Source organism: Magnolia sinica, chromosome 4, assembly GCF_029962835.1.
Source record: "Magnolia sinica isolate HGM2019 chromosome 4, MsV1, whole genome shotgun sequence".
NCBI lineage: Eukaryota > Viridiplantae > Streptophyta > Magnoliopsida > Magnoliales > Magnoliaceae > Magnolia > Magnolia sinica.
Genome location: NC_080576.1, coordinates 75,848,528 through 75,869,852, shown reverse-complemented (window position 1 = coordinate 75,869,852; position 21,325 = coordinate 75,848,528). Strand labels below are relative to the sequence as shown.

The window sequence follows — 21,325 nt, the reverse complement described above, 5'->3', positions numbered from 1 at the left end:
TGAGTTTTGGGCCTCACTCATTTTTGAGATCTCGCCCTACCACATGCTGGAGAAACTGATGGACGGATTGGATTTAACACGGACATATCAGTAGGGCCCAATTAATTTTGTACTACACGGACACTGTGTAACGTGTGGTTACAGCCAACCTGTTTTACCTCCACGGCTGGAGTCCAAAGTCACCGAAACAAAAGGACACAGCATGTGAGCCGCACGGGAAAGTATGGCCCACCCGCCCGCATATCTCACGCCCCAACCGACGCTGATCTTCTTTTCTTTTTCTTTTCTATTTTTTTTTAAAAATTTTTATTTTGACTTTACGCGGTTACGCGCCCTTCCTTCTGTACAGCACTTATTTCTCTTCTCACAATCTCATCATCATCATAATTCAAAAACCCCATCTTCCCATTCCCCCTCTGTTTTAAACACCCTCTCCCTTCCTTTTCTCCACCAAAGCTTCCAAAAGAGAGAGAGAGAGCTACTTTCTCATTTTTCTTCTTCTCGAAAAACATGCCGCTAAATCTAGCGGCCCTCCTTGTGTCCTTATTCTCGATCTTGACCGTCGGTTACGGAGAAGATCCTTACAGGTTCTTCACTTGGAATGTGACTTACGGTGATATTTACCCACTTGGGGTCAGGCAACAGGTGTGTCTTTGGTGATACGAATTTCTTTCTTTTCCTAATATATTTTATTAGTTCAAGTGACATTTTCTGTAACGAAATTGAAGTTTTTTATTTTTATTTTTTTGAAGGGAATTCTAATAAATGGGCAATTCCCGGGGCCTGATATCCACTCAGTTACCAATGACAACCTCATCATAAACGTTTACAATAGCTTGACTGAGCCCTTCCTCCTTTCATGGTAACTCCCTCTCTTTCTCTCTCTCTCTCGTTTTCATTTCATAAGCTAACAAACCGTCCAAACGGTGGGCCACAAGGTAGATGTAGCATAACCTCCAAAGCAGTTGGACTTGAAGAGTCCTAGTCCTCATCTGATTCATGCACACCTATTTACTATTTAATTTAATTTTTGTTTTTTTTTTGTTTTTTCCAGACCAATCGTTTTTAGTGATGCTTGGGATATCATCTATATACATGACGTCCCACAATTTGAACAGTTTGGATTGAAATAGATGTATCCACGTGAACACTGATTCTTTCCCGCGTAAGGACGCAGATCTAGAACATTTGAGAGAATCTCTCACTTTTTCTTTTTCAGAAAAGGAAGTTGTATTTTCATGTTTTGTAATGTCCCTCACGCCGCGTGTTTCGCCTCTGCCCGCTACGTGAGAGCGCTTGCATCGGTAAAATGCGATCGTGGGTTAGAGACTCACCACGTTCAAATCACTCTACCGACAGCACCTGATACCTTGGTTTTTATTTTTAAAATTTTAAAAGTTGCGAAAGATGTGGACGACTGTACTACTCCAGTAGTTGGAAAAAAAAAAAAGAAGGGACCCACCATCACTCACTTCATGGATGCATGTGCACCCACTGCTCCCACCAAAACCACGGTCTAACTAATTCGGTATTCCACCGACCCACGTTCTATTTGTTTGTTAGTACTACCCTGGCAACCAAAACCATGATGAAACATAGTGCTTTTGTTGGCTAGTGATTGTATTAACCTCAGCCCGAGCATGTGCCAAGTATGTTGGAGTAATCGGTTTGTACATGTCGGCCATTGTTTATTTCATGTCGTAATCCTTGTGGGTCCTACCACTAGCCCGTGGATGGACCATTCCACAGAACTAGCGATTTTTGGGGCATGCATCCATCCACTTTGAATCACATTAGATCAGTGGTCAGGATTACTGAACCATGTAGATGCTTGTACAAATATAAAACCCGAGTATAGGAGGCAGATATTGCCATATAAGAGTATTTTCAGCCACAGAAAATTAGCAAGCAGCGGCTTGTACGTCATCAGCTCTGGAATACATAGGAAACGGATTGGCTACTCCCCCCTACCGCTAGCCCGTGGCTGGTGGTCGGTGCTCTGTGGGCCCACCATGATGTATGTGTTTCATCCATTCCACTCATCTATTTTTAAATATCATTTTAGGCTTGATCCCAAAAATGAGAGGAAATCTCAGGTGGACCACACCACAGGAAAACAATAGTGATTGGATATCCACCATTAAAATTCTTCTGAGGCCCACTGTACTGTTTATTCGACATCCAATCTATTGATTAGGTCATACAGACCCACATTAAGGGATAAAAACAAATATCATCTTGATCCAAAACTTTATGGCCCCAAAAAAGTTTTTAATGGTCGACATTCATTCAACACTATTTCCTGTAATGTGGTCCACTTGAGATTGGGATATGCCTTATTTTTGGTCTCATAACATAAAATGATCTAGAAAAATAGACAGATGGCATAGATGAAACGTATACATCATGGCGGGGCCCACAGAGAACCGACCACCAGCCATTGGATGGTGACAGGGGAATAGCCCAATCCGTTTCCGAATACATCTTATCGCGAAGGAGGATCCGCCAACGTAATGACTTGGGAACCACGCCAGTATAGCAAGTTAGTTATTGCAGGTATCCCATTGGTGGAAAAAGGGGCCCACTACTTATTTAATGGACATCCATTGTTCCCACCAAGTGGGACCCACGAGCTTTGTTTTCTAATTTGGTGGTCCACAGATCCACCCAACTGCTTGATCTTGCGACTCCAAAACCAAACCAATAGGAGGTGGAGTTTCTGACAAAGGTGTCACGGGACTTGCCATCCTCTCTCTCTCTCTTTAAAGAGGGGCATGTGTGTTGTTCTCTCTCTCTCTCTGCTTTTTTCCACTCTCTTCGGTCACTCGTGACAGCGAAGGAAAACTACAACAATAATCTTTAACGAAAAGTGACATTTTACTCGTATTTGTATAGTCTGTAATTAGAAATGAAAACAGCTCTTCCTGTTTATAGAATATATATCATAACTAATGAATACAAGCAATCCTTCGTTTCTTTCACGATTTTGACAGATAACGTCTTGCTTGCTCGTGATACTTTTAAGCTTTATTGCTTCTAAGCTAATGGAATGTTTCCTTTCCCATCAGCAATGTATCGCTGTAAATTAGTTTGGGTGTGCGGATACAGACATGCCAAAGTGGAAGGGCGCGGATCCCTTACCGTGGGACCCACTTTGATGTGTGTATTATATCTACGCCATCTATCCGTTTTGAAAACTCATTTTAGGCATGATTCAAAAAATGAAGCAGATCCAAATCTAAGGTGGACCATGATGCAGGAAATAGTAGTCATCAACGATTAAAAAAACTTCTCATTGCCCATAAAAGTTTTGAATCAAGCTGATTTTTTTGTGATCTTACCAACACGTTAGATGGCAAATAAACTTTCAGGTGCCCCTAATAAACGGTGGGGATTCAATCACTGCTGTTTCATGTGGTATGGTTCACCTAAGATTTTGATCAGCTTCATTTTTAGGATCATTTCCTAAATTGCGCCCAAAGTGGAATGTGGAATGTTTTTCAGTTCCTCTTTAACTGTTCATTTTTGTGAACGCGCGTGGCCCAATTTCTGACCATATCTAATAGATTTTCGGGCCATGTAGCGAGCACAATGGGGCCATCTTGCATCCATAAGATACATGCCTTTATTAAGAAATTAAATTCCAATTGATATTGGGCTGTTTTGGAAAATAGGAATGGAATTCAACAGAGGAGGAATTCATGGCAAGACGGCGTTTACGGGACTAACTGTCCAATCCCACCTGGAAAGAACTTCACATATATGCTTCAAGTGAAGGATCAGATCGGTAGCTTCTACTACTTCCCATCTCTCGCCTTCCACAAGGCAGCTGGCGGGTTTGGAGGGATCAGGATCCTCAGCAGACCCAGGATTCCCGTACCTTTCCCCGATCCAGATGGAGACTACACCATTCTCATCGGAGACTGGTACAAGACTAATCACACGGTAATCATCCCTTCATCTGCTTACTACATTCTCCCCTAAGGGCCTGTTTGGCCGGACCGATCCCGCGGTATTAGGTGGGATGGGATTCAAAAAACATCATTATCACCCATGGCAGGGGCTGTTCCCTGTTACCATGGGATCAGCTTAATTTCCTTTTTTGTTTGTAATACGGTGGTACATTGAAAGGAGATACCCACCATCATTTGAAACTATTGACAATAACATACATGTGTTATATCAAAACCGTTCATTTGTTTTGTAACCTCATTTTATGGCATGGGCCTAAAAATGAGACAAATCCAAAACTTATGTGGCCCCAAAGAACTTTTCAATGGTAAGTATTCAATCCCCATTGCTTTCTATGGTGGGGTCCACTTGAGCTTTAGATCTACTTGGGTTTTTGGCCCATGCTCTAAAATGATCTCAAAAAATGGGTGGATGGTGTGGATATAGCTCATACATCATGGTAGAACCTACACAACTTGCTAACATTGAGTGATATTAGCACAAGACCCGATACGATTCCATCCAGCCTACTTCCAAGCTTTTCCACCTCTTCCCAAACGTGGAGTAGGATTGGCACCGGACCAGATGCAATTCCATCCCACCTAAGCCCATCTAATCCAGTCGGCCAAACAGGCCCTAATCATCACACGGTAATCCAGCTGAGTCTTGCCCCCACCCTTTTGCATTACGATTGTTTGATGAAAGACCCACCGCTATCTGAGCTTCTACGAGTAGCTATAAATAACGGCAATGGAGTAAATGCCCTATCCCTGACTATTCTAAGGGTTTATCGGTGGCCGTCAAGTGGATGGTCTAAAGAAAGCCGACCGTCCTAATTAAGCAGATTAAAAGCAGACGGTCAGGATTCTGTCAGTGTGAAATTAGAGTCATGTCCCTTGAATTGGGGATGATGTATTGCAACTTTCACGTTTTGGGCCCACAACCCTCTGACGCTTTTGGTGGACCCACGCTTTTTCACCAACCAATCACGGCCGAAAATTGCTAGGATACGGAAAGTTGCTATTTGTTAGAACAGGGTTAATAAAAGGCTAGAAGAGTGGTTTGAACGATTTTGTTAGTTTTGCACGATGTGATAAAAAGGTGGTGACTCCTACACACATACCTATGGCATGGTTTTGTAAGTTGATCCAGGCCGTCCAATTCGGTAACTCAACTGTGGATGCAGCATATCTGCGAATATCCTTCGAATTTAGACCACTCAATATTTTACTTTTAACCATTCATTTGCTATCCGTTAAATCGATGGTTAGTATTACTTGACCAGCGTGATTAACGGATATGAAATAAATGGATGGATTAAATGGTGAAAAACTAGCATGAGAGTCTACACCCACGAGAATAAAGCTAACGCCAGAAAAGCGTCAGTGGGATTGATGAGATCATGTGCTTTTGTCTGTCACCGACGGTGACTGGGTGACCACGTGGTTTTGGCGTAAGGAAGAGGTTATTGGACAGCTGGGGGTCAGTGGCCCACCTTATTTCACATTGTCCTGCTGTTCTAGTACTTCCAAACCCGTGACAGAAGGATGCAGAAAAGTTCCAGCTGTTAAAGCGGGTGTGTACCGAACTATCTACGTCATCATCTTCATATTGGTGGCCCGTGGGACCCAGCTCTGTGTTTTCCTGGCATCCACAATAGAGTGAGTAGCTGATTTGGTGGACCTGTGGAGTACCGATGGACCTTCACGGGAGACCACAATGGTAGTTTGGGCGGGAATGATGGTATTTCTGTTGGTCCGTGACGTATTCCCGCTAACTTGACATCAACACATTTAGACCGTTTGATCTGGCGATATGCACTCGCCTCACTAATTGAAGATCGGAACCGTTCATGAGGCAATCCCCACTGCCTAGACACTATTTCTATTATCGGATGGCTTCATATGTATAACATCAAAGAACGATTTGGATAAATATATCAACGGTCTAGATTCTATGTACGCGTGTGACCAACGTTATGATCCGGTCAGGCTGATTTTGAGCAATGAGGATTGCCTGGACAGTGAGTCTGATGATCCTAACCTTCCAGTTAGTCACTCGGAAACCACACAACAAATCTCCTCATTAAAGCTCTGCAATCGAATGGATAGAATCCTCTAATGAAAGTGATAACTAGCCTATGGTGTGACTTCTTCAACTTGGGACCCTTAGGGCCCGTTTGGCCGGGTGGATTGAAAGGGATTGAATGGTATTAGGGTGGATGGCATGGATTTCTAGGTAATGATGGCGTTGTCAGTGGATTGTCTTGAGATACATGGGATTGCTATACCCTGGATTACTATATCTAGTCTGTTTGGCACGCCCGGCCAATCCCGGGATTAAACCTTCCCATCGCTTCGAATCCCTCTAACTAAACCCGTCTCAGGCAAATTTGTATGGATTAAGGTGCATTGGATGGGATTTAGAGGTAATGATGGTGTTGTCAGTGGATTGTCTCAGGACCCATGGGATTGGGATCAGATCACCGACTCTCTTTGGCAAGCCCGGCCAATCCCGGGATTAACTTCCAATTCCTTCCAATCCGACCGGCCAAACGTGCCCTTAATGGATGAATGGCCAGGATCATCATGCGTTTGGGCCAACTACAGAGTGATACATGAATAGGTCTCTCATTCAAAATCATTTCTAATTTATGCATTTTGCATTTGCATTTGCATTTGCATTTGCATTATTCACACGTTCATGATCAGACGGTGGTGATGAGTGGGGCCAAGTAACTATTATTTAGACAAGTGTCCCACCCAATCAGATCCGTACTTTGTGTGAATTGTGGGTCCCATTCGTCACAAGTATACCCAGTACAGCAGCCACATAGATCTCTTTAAATGTTTGTTAAATCTTCTATTAATAGCTAATGAATAAATTGCCCTTACATTTTAGGCCTTGAAAGCCATACTCGACCGGGGTAAAAGGCTTCGTTTTCCAGATGGCATTCTCATCAACGGTCGTGGCTCAAATGGTGTATCTTTCACCGTTGAACAAGGTGCTTCTAAACTTTCACATTTACAATGTTTGTAATTGTTTTTTCTTCTAACGTGATTTGAAAGATAAGAAATTCAATCTCGATTGGACGGTTGCTAATGATCGGGGTACTAGGGACCACCACCCCCAACCGTCGGATCAAGATAGCCACCGTGATCGAGATTTCGGGTTTGTATTGCCACCCGTGCGCGTACCGTCACTTGATGTTTTCTTGTGGGGCTGTTAATGGGCCGGACTGGCCCGCAGTCCTTCAGGCCTGGCCCATTCAAGCTGTGCCTGGGCTGAAATATTAAGGGGTCGTTTGGCACCATGGATTTGAGGGAATTTCAAATTCCATGGTTGTTTGGCAACATAAAGTAAAGTAACTGGGGTTTCAAATCCCCTCAAACAGGGTGTTTGAAATCCACCGTGAAAGTTTGGATTACATCAAAATCCTTTCAAGAGTTGCATGTGTAACATGTGTCGCTAGAATATTAACCTATTGGACACATGGCCCACTAATGATATCCCAAAATAATTAGATTATCAATTTCATCACTATAATTACTTTAATATGATGATTGGTGCCGTCCAAACATTGTACATGTAAAAATCGTTGGTTAGTCACTTGGACGTGATATTGTGCTTGTGGCCCATCCGAGACTTGAAATTTTATCATTTTCTGGCAAAGTATATATTTCAGCAGGCTTATCACAACAATTATGTCAAACATTACATATATTCACTAATTAGAGATTAAAGTTGATTTAGTAATTAAATTCAAACCCCTGTAAATATACTACACATAGCTACTTCTGGATTAAAGTTCAACAAGAGGATTTCAAATCCAGCAGGTTCCAAATCCACGCTCCCAAACGGCCCCTAAGGTTCAAGGGCTGGGCCTGGACCTCTAATTTTAGCCATTTCAGTTGGGCTAGAGCCCTTTCTAAATGATATCCAAACATTTAGAAGTTGGGAGTAATACTGTGATTTCTGTTATCAGGAAAAACTTACAGATTCCGTATATCAAATGTGGGATTGCAAAATTCTCTCAACTTCCGCATCCAAGGCCACAAGATGAAGTTGGTTGAAGTGGAAGGCACTCACACTGTCCAAACTACGTATTCATCCCTCGACGTTCATGTGGGCCAATCATACTCTGTCCTGGTGACTGCCGATCAGCCGGGCCAAGATTACTACATTGTTGTATCCAGCCGTTTCACCAACCCTATTCTTACCGCCACAGGTGTTCTTCACTATAGTAATTCTGCTGGCCCAGTCTCAGGCCCACCTCCAGGTGGACCTACCATTCAGATCGACTGGTCTCTCAATCAGGCCCGCTCCATCCGGTAAGATACCATTTCTCAATATAAAATTCAGTTTTTTTTTTTATTTGGCATTTGGGTAATCACAAGCATTGGATACGTTTAGTGTAATAAGCAAACTGAAACAACTGTTGGATCTTTCATATGTGGACCTCTCATCTTTTGCATCTCACTGTTCATGATTCATATGATTTTGATTAACTTTTCTTTCCTAATGACAGGACTAATCTCACAGCCAGCGGGCCTAGGCCAAACCCACAGGGTTCATACCACTATGGTCTCATCAACACCTCTCGAACCATTGTCCTAGCCAACTCAGCTGGCCAAGTTAATGGCAAGCAGCGATACGGAGTAAACAGCGTCTCATTTGTCCCAGCTGACACTCCCCTCAAGCTCGCCGACTTCTTCAAGATCGGAGGTGTATTCCGCATCGGAAGCATCTCCGATAAGCCCACGGGTGGAGGTCTCTACCAAGACACTTCTGTCATGGCAGCTGACTTTAGAGCCTACATTGAAATCGTGTTCCAAAACAAGGAAAACATCGTTCAGAGCTGGCACCTCGACGGATATTCCTTCTTCGTCGTCGGGTAATGATGATCATTGAAGCATGAATGCATGTAGTACATTTCATAGTTCAAACACACATGAACTTGACTGAGTTGTGTTGAGTTGATCGAGCTGAGTCATGCCCCGTACTGAGTTTCCCAGTGATATGGCTTGAAATCTCCCGGGTTGACACAGCTGAGTTTTGAGTCAAGTCAGCAAGTTTTGGAACTATGGTACATTTTAATCTAGCGTGATCAGCTCTGGCGTGCGGTTCATCATATTGAAAAACTAATACCAGCATATATGCAGCATTTATATAGTGTTTGAGCTTTAAAAATCCTTTATAATCTCAAGGTTTACATACACACTGCAGGATGGATGGAGGGCAGTGGACATCTGCTAGCAGGAACGGTTACAACCTTAGGGATGCAGTATCCCGTTGCACCACCCAAGTAAGTACAACTGACCTCACTGCCTTTGATTTCTTTCAAAACTGCTAACTTCAATTTTCAACAAACAACAACACCTTCTGCAATTGCCAAACTAGGGAGTGTGGTTGTTGGACACTAAAAGAAAAGTTCTAATCCTATGTTTTAAATTATAACATTGAATTCCGAATGAGAAATCTCAACTATTCAATTGGTGAGTGTCCCATCAATTGGCCATATCAACTCAATGAATGTTTTGGTTAAATGATCAATGACCCTTTTGTGGCCCTCTTTCCCCATTGATTGGTATGATAATTAGGCTATGGTCCATTGATTCGAAGGTCTAGATCGACTACAGGCTTATGAACTAAGATGGAATTGACAAATGAGTTCTCAATGTGTAATTTATCATATGATTATTGCTGTTAAAAATATGATTAACACCCGTCGAAATTTAGCATGAGGAATGTTCATTACATGGCTTGCTCTTGATGTCACAGGTCTACCCCAAGTCATGGACTGCAGTGTATGTCCCACTCGACAATGTCGGGATGTGGAACCTGAGATCAGAGTTTTGGGCACGCCAGTACCTAGGGCAACAGTTCTATTTACGTGTTTACTCACCGGTAGAATCTATAAGAGACGAGTATCCAATCCCAAGGAATGCCCTTCTCTGTGGCCGGGCGGCGGGCCGCCACACCCGGCCACTCTAAAACTGATGCAGATGTTCAAAAGAGTTGGGGTAATTCCACTCAAGTAAGGTGCCAGCACTGAGGTAGGAGGTGGGTGGGCCCCCCTAAACACCAAGAGAAAGATATGATTATCACATGTTATTAAGCTTTGAAACGTGTTATATTGTAGTAATGGTAAATGACCCCATCTCAGGGTCACATTCTTTTCTTTTAGAAGGTAAGTGAATCCCAAACATTATTTAAGTATGAATTATTATGAAAAATGTAGAGCAATTCAAATATTTCTACTTGTTTCTTTCTTCAAGGTTGAATGGAATAAAAATGTCTTGAATGGTTTTCATCTCTCTCTCTCTCTCTCTCTCTCTCTCTCTCTCTCTCTCTATATATATATATATATATATATATATATGGAAATGGAAATGGTGTCCATGGGATGCTTCTTCTTAACCTAATGAATTCCGTGTGCATCTCATCGTTGGATTTCAAAAAAGAAAAGAAAAGAAGAAGCTGTGAATTTACTTGGGGATGTGATTCTGGCTGTCAAAATCATGACGGATGCACCTAAACCTATTCCTGTAATATTATCGATCACCTTTGGTAGAGTTCTTGCGAATGTGCGGTCAATCCGCTTTGATCCATTTATACAGTATGGGAACATTCCAATGAAAATGTTGCATTTAGACTCATCAGCACATACATTATCAATAGGGGTTGGCTTTTAGGATCAGACCATAGTTCAAAAGCCTGAGAAACTCATGGACGGTAGGGTTAGGTTGACCCGAACTCAACTTGAATGGACTCAATATTTAATGATCAGATTAAGAACTGTTTAGATAAATAACAGATGTTTGGGATATCACAAGTAAAATAATGGCTTAACTTTAGGACCTGCATGGCAGGTGGTAGCTATGCACACACCTTGGACCTATGGACTTAGAGCTGGGCACAAACCGGGCCAGTTCGGAAGTTCAGCCCGGCCCGTATTGAGTAAGTTCAGTTTGGCCCGGTTCGAAGTGGAGTTTGAGCTAGTGACGAGCCACCCTAATGCAGCCTGCTTAATAAACGAGTTGAACCTAAACACTTGCAGCGCCAGCCCGGCCTATATAATTATTATTATTATAATAATAAAAAATCCAAAACTCTTACCGCTGCACCGTCCCCAAATCTCTCTCTCTCTCTCTCTCTCTCTCTATATCGAAACCCCTTGCTTGACGACGTCGCCCCGGTCTATTTGCCGTGCCATTTTGCCGATGTCGTCCACTGTCTACCACTCAAACCCCTATCTAGCAGCTTGTCCAGCCACCCTTGATTCAACATAAAAAACTCCAAAGATGATGGTGATAATTATTTTGAAGTTGCAATCCTCCTTTGGAGGATGTTAAACATCATGTAATAAGATACTTTTGTATTGTTTGTGTTATTCCTAACTTCTTTTAATTATTTTCTATTTAAACAAAAAAAAAAAAGAAAAAAAGAGCAGTTAGCCGTTCAAACTTGGCCCGACTCAGTTCGAAATTTTCAACCAAACCAATCCCGACCCAAACTAAAATTTTCTGCGGCAAACCAAACTTGTGCCGCATGGGTCGGCCCGAAATCTAAAACAAGCCGATCCATAAACTGGGGTGGCACAAAAATGAGCCAAACCAAATTAGGGCTAACTCAGCTCAGCCTGATCCGGATTGTTGCCCACCTCTATCTATGGTCAGGTGTTCAAAGCTTTTCTACCCCCTTGCCTCTTTATATTAAAAGGCCATTTAATTCAATGGATGACTTGGTTTGAGGCCCGTCATGTCGAGCTAACTCAGCAACAGTCTTGACGAGTCAAAATAGGATTTGTGTTGTCAAGGAGTTTCAAGTCAAGCTGATTGGACCGAGTTGGAGTCAAATCACCAAGTTTTAGAACTATGGCCCAGTCCACTCTTAACAGTTTGCCTTGATAAAAATCATACAAATCATATGATCCAAACAGTGCAAAAGTGGATGGACAAGACCATTTCATAATAGATAGGTTCAGTCCACATTTGGATGTTTGTGTGGTGGTTGAAGAAGAGTGAAATGATGGGGATAGACTATGCAATTAAATGATATATGGATACTAACAATCCCAAATGCAACTATGTGCACCAGAAGGTTTCCATACAAAGACTACTTCTCATTACATTTGGCCCATACTTGGGCTTTTATGTTTTAGGGCTTGTTTGGTTGTACCAAATTTCATTAGATGTTATGTAGTTTTGTCCAAAATTAGATTGATTAATCATGCAATATTATGAAATTTCATTTTGAAGATTCTCCTAAGGGTGTGAGGTGTGAAAGACTAAATCCCTCTTCGACAAATGGCCTCGATTATGCTTTTAAGATTATTATGTTAAATTTTCATTATTGATGCAAACACAAACGGTTAATTCCATAATATTAAAATAAAACCAAATGCTTTATTAAAATTCTTATCCTTGTACCTCTTATCTATGCTCCTTACAAAAGTCATAATAACTTCTAAGGATATATATATATATATAGATTGAAATCACATATTTTCAGTGTTTTTACTTGACTAAATTGCCCTAACCACGCCTAACAAATATAATGGTATAATTGAAAAAAGATAATGCGTAGGAGAGGATGGTTGCTCTACAATCCCTTGTAGAATAAGCTTGCATGTAAAAATATCTGTTCATTTCCATGTAGAAGTTGTTCACCTGCATTCACTTGCATATACACCATTGCCTGTGTGGGGCCACGGTATTGTGTGTATGCTATCCAACCAATAACTGAGCTTGTCCGTGATGATGTGGTGTCCCAGCTGAAACCAGACCTATATCCAATGTCCCTGGGTGGGCCACACCATAGAAAACAATGAAAACATTCTTATGCCCAAAACCTCTAAAAGTCCTGTGGTGCAAATGAGTTTTAGAATGGCTTGATGTTTCGGCTATCCATTCATCTTGGTCGAATTCATCTTCTTAATGGATTAGATGACATATACAAAACACTGTCGGTCCTCATAAAATCCAGAAGGTTTTAATGGTTGTCTTCTCTATCTCGTCTGTTCCCTGTGGTGTGGCCAACCTAGGTTTTTAATCAGATGGACCTTTTGGCCCTAAGGAAAACATTAGACTGCACACATCATAAATGGATTGGATGTCATTAAAACATTAGTGGGTCTCACATGCCAATTTGTACTTTAAGCTTATCCTATAAACATTTATGCCGGATATCCCCCCTCTTGGGAAGAAAAGTGATGTCGCGGATAATTTCATGGCCAAGATGGACCAGAAAAGGCCCAATTGGAGATGGAGATGATCTGGACCATCAAAACTTAAAACAAAAGTATCTCGCAAACTGAAACGAGCTATCGGACATACCATATAAGATTTCGGGGTAGGATGAGCTATTTTAGCCCCCCAACCCCACTATGTCGGGTTGTGCATGCAAAATTTGCAAAATATATCAGATTGATGGTTGAATGCCTGTTTTAATTTCATTTTTACTATTAATAGTAAGTTTTAGTTTGAGTATAACTCTTCAACCTTTAGGCTTTATGAGTTGCGTCCAACATGAAAAGTGCTTAGAATAATGTGTAGAATAGCATGATTGAGCCAAATAGGACACTTACTATCGTTGGCCGAAAACCATGCGCACTACTAGGAATCACGACTATCTATAAATAGTATGTTTATTATTTATAGAAAGTCACAATTTATAGGAGTTTTAGTTGTAGTTTGATTCTGAAACTTCTCCCTAGGGTTCATAGCCTTATTTAAAGAGTTGTAATCTCATTTTTCATCATCAATCAATTATTTCAAAAATTTTAGAATTATTTCTATCTTCTTTTCCACATGGAGTTGAGGTTTCTCTGTGAGGAGTCTAGAGAAGTCCCATGGATTCAGAATAGTTATCCCCTTGAGGAAGACGGTACTCAACCTCACGTCCTTCCCTGTGTCAAAAAGAGAGAATCTCGAGAGAGGAGAGAGGGAGGGAGAGTGTTTCGCAACAAGCCACGGTTGCATGCTTTGCCTAGGTACCTAGCTAGCTCACTCACATGAGCGGAGAGCCACAAGGTGGAATTCTCATGAGATCTTCCACAGCAGTTGTAATTTCTCCCGCCTGTCACTACACCTTATCAGCTAGGGCTTGAACGACTTCCACATCCAACTTAAGGTGTTTTACATAAATGTTAGTAAGGATTAATTATGTAACTTTAAGGAGTAATATAACCATCTCTCCATTGTACACATCAGAGACGTGTATCGATCAAGTCTATTCATTTCTAATACCTAGTATAGATGGATTATTTTCAAAAATCATGCCTACGAGGCTTGTTTTGAATAATGGACATCCGAAGATATTTTTGGTTCGTTAATGATTTCCCATCCCAATTTGGTTTTAGCTAGATGAAGTCTCTTAATCCGAAGGCCAGCCTCCCTCAGATCAGGTTGACAAACTAAGTCCCAATCCAACTGAGTTCCCGGTTTGATTTTCTCCACAATTGTAAATCTTCCTAGGTTGTACGCCACTTTGACATGAAGCCTACAAGTAAACATTAAGGGCCTATTTGGAAAGATGTGTTCCTATGTATTAGATGGAATTAACACCTTCATTACACAATGATTATATGTCTAAAACTACCATGGTATTTTTACCATTCAATCCCATATTTGGAATCAAATTGTTTTTTTTTTTTTTTTGGAGAAAAACACAATGTTACGTGAAATATTGTGTCACGTTTTGAATCAAATTCTTCCTTTAGAAAAACACAACGTTCCAAAAATACCATGGTATTTTGATAATCAAATCCAACATTTGGGATCAAATTCTTCATTTGAAATAAAAAACAATGTTACATGAAACCAGTGTTCGGTAGATGCTGGAATACTAGATTTCACTTATGATGCTGGGCATTAGTATTAATATGCAACCCAAGTGTCACATGTAAAGGGCGCATATGGATGGACAACATGGATAAAGTACATGCATCAATGTGGGTGGCTGACGGATGTAACAAATTTCGAATTCCACTAGAAATTCTATTGTATCTTGGACTGAAAAGGTCAAATCTCTAGATTAATCAAATCTTTACCATTGATTCCAAATGCGGGATGAAATTTATATCCCACCTAATTAATGTAATACCACCTAATCCCACGATCCAAACAGGCCCTAAGTGGTTTAACATCCCCACAATACTGTATTTGATTCCAGTGATGTCTTTGTCTATGTAAAGAACCTTAGCCTTGACACCTTTAACCTATCTTGAATTTTGTTAATGAATCCCAACACTTCATGCTATTTAGGCATCTTTGTAAAAATGGGGCCACTAGTGTGTGGATAGATCTATGGTGACTTTGTCCCTATAAAAACTCTAGCTACAAGATTTTAACTCTTCCATGACTATTCTTTAAGAAATAGATTACAAAATTATTTAAGTAGATGGTCTATCCTCAGTTGACAAAAAATAAATTGAAGGTACCCATCACTATCTCATATAATGTCAAATCAATTTGTTTGGAGAGAAGGGTATCATCAGCAAACATGAGATGCAATAGGAGTAGATTTCGAAATTTTGAGTGACTTGGGTTTGACCATTAAGGGCATGCCAAGTAAAGGTACTGATTTGGGGGGGAAGAGCTGGATCCCAGACCCATTTGTACGATTAATTTAACTTATTCAACTTTAAGGAGATACCAAAATAGCACAGCATCACAAATCATAAAAAGGCAGAGAAAAGTGGATCCCCTTTCCTCTGTCTCCTTTTTTGCTTTTGATGAATTCATGCAAACTATCATTGACTAACAATAGAAAGGTTGGGAAAGAGATACTCCAAATACAAATTTAGTCAGCATAGTACGAATTAGTGGTCATTCAATTATATCATAGACATATTTCAAGATATGTTTTAAGGCAAAAGGCACTACATTTAAACCTTTTGTGCTTTTGAACGAGTTAATAATTTCATGAGTTACTAAGATACCATCATGGATTTGTCTGATGGGGACGTAAACATCGTAGAGAGGGAATATGATTTGTTAGAGGTTGGTTGGTGTATTTGTTTTTATATATAGTTTGATGACCTACAATCCACAAGCTGATAAGCAGATAGGTATGTAATTTCTAACTTCTAGGTTTTTTTTTTGTTTTTTTTAATTTTTCAGATTTCTATTTGTATTGAAGTTTGAAGTGTCATCTAAAACCGGCTTGTCACGCCCCGAACTCGGAAACCGGGCTTACAAAATTTTCGATCGCCGAATCTGGTGCCGACAGCCTCCGTAGAACCCCATTCTCGGCTCCCGGCACCCATTCACCAGGTTCCGATCCTGGGATACTACAAGGAGGATTTATAATCATCAGTCTGATTCATAATGAGCATAACCAAAAGCATAACTCACGAACAATAACCACAAGAACACCACCACAAAATCCATTATGATCAAAAACTTTTGAGTACAATGCGTCTGAAAGGGGAAAAATACAAGATAATGCAAAAGATAGAAACTCCAAAGCTTATCTGCACGCTCCTGCTGCTACTATGCTTTGGCTGCGTCCTGGCGTCACTTGCACGCATCAATCGTGCATAAGCTTATAGGAAGCTTAGAGGGTGGTGTAAGTGTGTGCGCAATATAAGCGTGCTCAGAACGCAAGGTCAGAGTAATGCGGAATCATGGTGATGAGTACATGAATGCAATCAGCCGTACCAAGGTTATGCGGTGTAAGATATGAATGCCATCGGCCATAACACGGCCATGCGATGCGAGATGCAACTCAAGCATGCCAATCCTTATCATATATTAGTACAGTTCTCATTCTAGATAATTACCGGGGTTTAGTACACTCCAAGAGGCACTGCCGCTCTCCAAGCCGCACAGTCCAAATGAGCGAAAGAAACCTCACTATCCGCCTGGCCAATAGTTTACCAATACCTATCCGGCACGTCGATAGCGGACCCATTCACGAGCTGGTCAAACTCAGCCTAGTATTGCCCCCTACCCTCGGGCGAGTAAGGCCACACCCCTTTCCAACCGACCACGACACAGTGGGAGACGTGACCTCCTGGTATTTGGCCCTCGTGCGCTCATATATCCACTCGGTCTCGACGTTGGAGTGATCCTCTGGTACCATCGGGTTTAGAAATTTTCACCGAGGAACATTTATGGCGCCCGTATGCTAGAACCAAACATTTTCGGTATCCAACCCAGCCACCCATGATGTGTCTGTGGAGGCTATGGCCCTGATGTTGTTAGGGCATACAATAATCATGATCACACAAATGCAAGTGCATGAATCACCCTACCAAACATGCAACAATCCTGCACGTACCGAGCGCTCATGTGGGGCGACTCCGCCTATCAGGGAGCCCATAACGATCTGCCCGAAGGCATATGCTATGATCAGTCACTTCTCATATTAGGCATACATATGATGCGTATGATCATGAATCATGGATCTATGCTATACATGTTATGTGATGATGGGCTATGATCAAAATGAAGATGGGCTTAGACGGCCTATATACTACAGGTATGGGCCTATTAATGAGCCATAGGGAGAGTCGTAATGTGGACATTTAACCAACATTATCCTCATAATGTGGACATCAAACTAACATTGCTCCCAAGGGATGGCCTTCCATGAATCACACATTGCAATGAGCCTTTTGTTCATCCTATTGGGCCTCGACCCAAGGACCCAAATACATCAAATGGGCTACATGTAACACCCCGAACTTTTCAATACCCGAGTATTGAAAGTCTTCGAGTGTTACCATAAATTTAACTTAGTATATATATGTGTACGGTACCAATCTAGTCAACCTAACCCTACATCCATCCTCCAACATGAATCTGACAGATTATGAATGATATTCATCCATAAATCAAGTCGTCCGACCATTGCTCATTTAGTTCGATATATGTACCTTTCTTTAACTAAATCAATGAATAAGTCTTTATTTATAATGATTTAAATATAAGTCCTTTTGTAAGAATTACTTAGAAAATGACATATAATCATCTAGAGCCATTAGATTTCACAAAACTCTTAAATCAACAATAATTACGAAAATGCCATCGACATATTCCCTAAATTTCAACTCACAAGGTTCTCATGATCCGTTTTGTGTGAAACTTTATACCAAGCCTAATTATCATAATTCAACCGTACACATCAAATTTAAGCCCTTAGATCACATTAATTTAGCTACTTGATCCATACATCCGTCCATACACTTATCAGATCAAGATTCTGATCCGTTCACCTTGTTCACACCATATGAATATGCTTAACCCACCATTAGGATCAGAATCTGAGAAACTTTCATGTATAAGAAAGTCACTCGAATCTAACGTTATATAAGTCTTACCCCTAATCACTCTGGAAACCCACTTTGTGTTTACCTATTCACAAAACTGACCATACATCCACTCATATGCATGGTTAGAGTGCTAACCATAAAACTTCCTTATTTTTAACAAGTCACCTGACCGTCCATCAGATCTGGATCCGCCAAATGGACCATCCGAATATCAGGATGAATCGATCATTGTGAAGATCTTTGGGTTTTAGTCCCAACTACCTGGTAACTTGTCAATCGGAGGTGTACAAATGTTATTTTAAATTACGGAGTATACAAACCACTAAAGGAGCATCTTGGACATCCTTGGGAGATCGGGGCCCAAATTGGACCAAGAGAAAGAGCACGAAAAATGAACAATGTCCGCCAAAATTCAAGAAATTCGGGTGGCACACTTCGACGTAATGGACGTCGGACGCTGGTTGAGAAATGAATGGCAAGATCGTAAATATTCATGAATTTCATTACATACTACCGTTGAAGCTAAAACATACCATGCGGCCCACCCGATTAACAAATCTGTCCCATTTTTGGACCTTAATCCTAGCAGGGCATATTAAACATAATGAATAGAGCGGATCGTACAACTACAAGTAGTAAAGTGGACTTTTCGAAAATTATCAATTCATTCAAATTTCTACGATTTCACGGTAAATACCATTTAATACATTATCAGATCGTGTGGCCCACCTAAAGTTTGGATCTAATTCAAATTTTAGACCATGGGTTAACACGGCGTGCCAAAGACGGTGAATGGAGTGGATCTTCTGGAAGATCATCACAAGTGAACCCCATCTATTTTGAACAACAAGATAGAAAAGAACTTGTCTGCATGCGGTAACGGTGTATGATTACAGTAGTTTTCACCCCATGTCCCTACAACATATGAACCCAATCATCTGGTAAATTATAGGGACTATTTTATCCATTGACGTTCAATTTCAGAACAATCTGACCATTAGATCAACGAGAATCCACCGTTAAAGCTAGGAATCGACCTGTATGGCCCACTTAGACCTTAGATCAGTCTGATCAACGGCCAAGGTCCGTTAGTGGAGCTTCTAGAACTCAATGGATGAAGTAGATTTGGCAAGGAGTTGGTGGACCCTACCTCTAGATTTAGAGTGTGCACACAGCACGTGTGCACCAGCAGCACACCGAATGGCATGCGTGGTCAGACCAGACTCTGACCCGCCATTTCCCGAAAATGGGAATCCTCCCGCTGCGCTGCCATTTAAAACACGGCTCGTTGTGTTTTTCCCTCCCCCGTTTGATTAAGAAATGGCCCATCATGAGGTGTCATATCAATGATCCAAACCGTCCATCGTGTTAGCACCGTGGGTTCAACCAAAACCCACAAACTTCACATGTTTTAGCACGTGTTCAAGCACACGATTCCCGGTGCAAACCGACCCTATAAGCACAACATTTTGAAAACGGAAACGTTTTGGCAGGCCAGCTGGCATGATCCGGGTGCTGGGCATCGGGCTTGATCTGGATCATCCAAACAGAAGATATCTCGGCCGTCCATTTGCCTGGGGGGTTTCAAATGAAACCATGGACGGTTTCAGTTTTTGCTCACTGGTTTTGGAAGGTGGTTTTGGGCAGATTCAATCCCCACCGTTCGGCATGCATCCAACGATTCCGAATCTGGCGCCGACAGCCTCCGTAGAACCCCATTCTCGACTCCCGACGCCCATTCGCCAGGTTCCGATCCTGGGATGCTACAAGGAGGATTTTCCACATCAGTTTGATTCGTAATAAGCATAACCAAAGGCATAACCCACAAACACAACCAAAAACATTCATCACATTTCCACTATAAACAAAAACTTTACAGGTACAATGAGCATAAGGGAAATACAATGAAGATAGACCAAAACTCCAAAAGAAGATCAGCCACGCGTCCAAGCCTCAGCGCTGCTGCGATCCAACGTCACCTGCACGCAACGGTCGTGCATAAGCTTATAGAAAGCTTAGAGGGTGGTGAAAGTGTATGCTCAAGGTGATAATGTAGTCATGCAGTATCAGAGTAATGTGGAACATGCTGATGAATGCTAAGAATCCCATTAGCCGTACCAAGGCCATGCGGTGCAAAGAATGATGTCGGCCATACCAAGGCCATGCAATGCAAAATGTAAGTCAAGCATACAAATCCTCATCTAAGTCCACATGTCAATACGGCTCAAATCTGGAATATCACCGGGGTCTAGTACACTCCAAGTCAGATTGCCGCCCCATCGCGCGCAATAAGGTGAGTGGAAAAGACCTCACTATCCGCCTGCCAATATCGGGCTCGGCTCGTCAATAGCGGACCCATTCCTCGAGCTGGTCAGACTCAGCCTAGCATTGCCCCCTACTCTCGGGCGGGTAAGGCCGCACCCCCTTCCAACCGACCACGACACAGTGGAAAGCGCAACCATCTGGTAATCGGCACTCAGCGCTCATGCATCCACTCGGTCTAGACGTTGGAGCAACCTCCTGGTACCATAAGGGTTTAGGGACTTTCACCCAGGGATATCTATCGCACCCCATGTAGAACAGTATTTCCGGTATCCAATCCTGCCAACCACGATACGTCTGTGGAGGCTACGGCCCTGATGTCGCTAGGGCATACAGTAACCATATCACACAATGCGAATGCATGAATCACACTATCCAGTCATGCAGCAATCCTGCGCGTATCGTGCGCTCATGTAGGGCAACACCCCTTGTACGGGAGTCCCTAACAATCTGCCCAAAGACATATGCTATGATCAGTCATCTCTCATATCAAGCATACATATGATGCATATGATCATGAATCATGGAATTTAAATATGTTATATGGGGTGGATGACGTGCATAACGAAGGTGGGCCTAGACGGCCTACACATAACATGCACGAGCCTAACAATGGGCCCTAGGGAAAGTCATAATGCGGACATTTAACCACACTATACTTGCAATGTGGACATCAAACCACCATTGCTCCCAAGGCATAGCCCTGACGTGAACATCATCATGTTGGGATCGTACATTGCAATGGACCTTAGGCACGTCCCATTGGGCCTT

At 41.8% G+C, this 21,325-nt stretch overlaps 1 protein-coding gene across 1 annotated transcript; it reads left to right on the top strand.

The window, feature by feature from the left end:
* The first annotated feature begins 319 nt into the window (after positions 1-319).
* On the top strand, positions 320-10,266 carry LOC131243238 (L-ascorbate oxidase homolog). Its single transcript, XM_058242435.1, has 8 exons — positions 320-645; positions 753-862; positions 3,675-3,945; positions 6,853-6,955; positions 7,937-8,282; positions 8,480-8,845; positions 9,178-9,256; positions 9,733-10,266. The coding sequence occupies exons 1-8, from the start codon at positions 511-513 to the stop codon at positions 9,943-9,945; spliced, it is 1,623 nt and encodes a 540-aa protein (XP_058098418.1). The 5' UTR covers positions 320-510; the 3' UTR covers positions 9,946-10,266.
* The last annotated feature ends 11,059 nt before the right edge of the window (positions 10,267-21,325 follow it).

Bases quoted from the DNA above. Each gene is read 5' to 3' on its own strand.
- LOC131243238 (XM_058242435.1), top strand. From the start codon at position 511: ATGCCGCTAAATCTAGCGGCCCTCCTTGTGTCCTTATTCTCGATCTTG. The intron at 6,956-7,936 runs GTGCTTCTAAAC...TTCTGTTATCAG, and splicing joins ATCTTTCACCGTTGAACAAG to GAAAAACTTACAGATTCCGT. The intron at 8,846-9,177 runs GTAATGATGATC...TACACACTGCAG, and splicing joins TATTCCTTCTTCGTCGTCGG to GATGGATGGAGGGCAGTGGA.